Source organism: Pecten maximus, chromosome 14 (genome assembly GCF_902652985.1).
Source record: "Pecten maximus chromosome 14, xPecMax1.1, whole genome shotgun sequence".
NCBI lineage: Eukaryota > Metazoa > Mollusca > Bivalvia > Pectinida > Pectinidae > Pecten > Pecten maximus.
Genome location: NC_047028.1, coordinates 37,030,665 through 37,033,639, shown reverse-complemented (window position 1 = coordinate 37,033,639; position 2,975 = coordinate 37,030,665). Strand labels below are relative to the sequence as shown.

Sequence of the window (2,975 nt, the reverse complement as noted above, 5' to 3'; positions counted from 1 at the left end):
GCTTTGGATATCAAAGTTATATATATATGTATATATACACGGAAATGTGAATATTTGCAATACTCTAATGCTCTTGAGATATTTCATTAGTAAAATTATTCCACTCACTTGTTTACATTGTGGAAATATTTTTAATTGCGGGCTTTTGTTTATTTCTATGTTATAAAACAATTTGCTGAGTCATCTCACTTTTACTTATCTATTACTTTTCACAGATTAACATTCCATGAAAATAACCATGATGAATACCAATGAAAGTGAGCGTATGTCTTTGCTCTTGTCCACATATCTGGAGAGAACGTTAACTGGTACGGAGCAGATAGTTAAGAACAGGCAAAGGGCAGTCGTCTTAAATGAACGCTTGGCATCTTCTTATACCACGGATGTCATTCAAACTGGAAGTAACTCAGAAGGATGCTTACAAAAAGGTTCTGATGTGGACACCATGTTGGTACTCAAGTGCGCAGCAGTATTGTACCCTGATCAGCGTATTCCTCAACATTTGATACACAAAACCATTATGAACATTCGAAAAGCAGACTGTCGTCCTGGGTATGTCCAGTTAGAGATACGTCAACTAAAATTCCCGCTTCAACCTTTCCTTGATAATTCACTAGTTAGAATTGGAAATACATCATTAATTTCCAGTGATATCTTCAGAGAGGAATGGGTCTCACGCACATCTATACACACAGGCGAGCAATTTGAATCCAGTGGACCAAGCAGTTCTTATAAAGGGTGTAGTGGAATCGGTGATAGTGACATAGTTTATTGCTTTCCGTGTAACAGTTGGCCAAGGGAGGCTAGCGAATGGATCACACGTACACGTCTGTATGGATGGCCACAACAAACCTTGATAGACAAGATTGTGAACAGTGGATGTCATCTTGTCCCAGTTGGAGATAAATGTTCCACAGATACATTTGTACAGTGGAGAATCTCATTGGCAGTAGCAGAAAGATCTTTAATTCACTCATTTAGTCACATCCAGCTCAAAGTGTACACACTGCTGAAATATTTCTTAAAACAAATAAAGGAGACATTAAAAGAAACCATTGGAGATGACGATATATTGTGCTCCTACTTCCTAAAAACAATCCTGTTTCATGCAATAGAGAATTCCAGCCAAATGTTCTGGCAAGACAAGAACCTTTTTTATTGTTTTTGGTTTTGCTTCAATATTCTGCTTGAGTGGGTCAGGGCAGGGTTCTCTCCCAATTACTTCTTCCCAGCCAACAACATGTTTAAGAGGAAAATACATGGACAGCATCAACAAATACTGCTGGACATTTTATATAACTACTCTCAGATGAAATGGATGTGCCTTTCAGTAGGCAACTTCTATACAAAATCAATTTGGGAGGGGCTATGTGACACATCCATGCAAGCTCATCTTGTAATCCCAAAGACTGCAGAAGAGAATATTATGGACCAGGACAGGGAAATATTCTCTATTTTATCAATGAGATATCGTCCCAGACATGAGAAAACCAGCAATGCATTTTACTTATTATCTTCATCAAAGTCAGAATTTGAGGACGTTTACACATACCACTCTGCCATGAGCAGCCTCAGATGTCTTTCATCAGAACTGATCTCTAAAGGACTGTGTAAAAATAGCGCTGCACCGGGCAACAAAACTACATACCGGAGACTGAGAAAATGTAAGTACTGGATGATCCCTGGTGCTTTAATGGGCACAGACGTGTTGCATTTGGCAACATTTCATTTTCTGACTGGAAATTTTACTAAATGCCTTTTAATGAGTAGACGGATAATGAAACTAGCAACATTCTTCAGAGAAGACGTAAAACAGGATCAAGATTTTTGGACATTGCATTGGCAACCTCATGGCTGTACATTTGAGAGGCTCCAGAAAATATACACAAATTTCATCACATTTCGTCCGGAAGACATGTATCTTCCTCATCTCTGTCTAGAGCTGCCGAACGAAGTCCCACCCATACACATCCCACCTCTACCATATGTCCTGTTTCTGAACTTCTTGTGTTGCCATGAGCTTGGAGACACAAAAGGACGCAATGAAGCGTTGCATCACCTGATACAGATACAGTTACACGATGAACAAGGAGGACACAAGTACTGGATCGTTCACACCCTACTGGGGATTTGTTATCAAACACTTGGGGACTATCAAAAGGCAATCTGGTCTTACTGGAAGTCATCACAATCACGGGCTCCATTTGATGGTTTTAATCCTGCCAAGTACAGGATAGCCATAGTGTATCTCTGCATGTATGTCTCACAGAGGTCTGACAGAGGATAGATGATGTGCATAAAAATGTATATGCATTGTATGTTTCACAGTCTGACAAGGGATAGCTGTGGTGTGTCATGTCTCACAGGCCTCAGACAGGGTCAACTGTGATTATATATGCATGTATATCTCACAGAGGTCTGACAGACTATAGTTTTGTTTTATCTAAGTATGCATTTTTTCATAGATGTCTAACAAAAGACAGCCGTGGTGAATATAGTGTTTGTATTCCTTAGAAGGCAGCTACTGTATAGCATATCAATGTATGCATTGGTAGTATTGCTAAGAAAAGTGTTTAGTAATGTCTCTGTCCCTTCTCTAGTGAGACATGCTACATTCCATGAATTACTTGCTAGAGACATGAATCCCTCATGCAAGAGAGTCACGTGTTCGATTCCTATTGGACCCCTTGACTTAGACTGACCTTTTTATATTGTACAGCTGCAATGAGACAAACAGACGTTAAGCTAAATTTGATTGCGCTATCAACTAATCTTTGGATGACATCGCTTCTGCTCAACGTCAACCATCAGATTGACTGTCACTAACAGTGACAAACCGTACTCTCTAGTGAAAATTGACAAACGTGTTTTCAAACCAATAGGAATTATCTCTCTGGAATTGATCACAATGTATTTTACTTTATTTAACACAAGAGTACTGCTTGATACATTTCCCTTGAATTACTGTTTGGATC

At 39.2% G+C, this 2,975-nt stretch overlaps 1 protein-coding gene across 1 annotated transcript in view; it reads left to right on the top strand.

Moving 5' to 3' along the window:
• Positions 1-221: 221 nt before the first annotated feature.
• LOC117342539 overlaps positions 222-2,975 on the top strand; it is a 2,949-nt gene continuing 195 nt past the window's right edge. The window contains exon 1 of the mRNA XM_033904720.1: positions 222-2,975. This exon is cut by the window's right edge and continues 195 nt beyond it. Within this exon, the coding sequence (XP_033760611.1) occupies positions 227-2,287 (2,061 nt within the window). The 5' untranslated portion in view covers positions 222-226 and the 3' untranslated portion in view covers positions 2,288-2,975.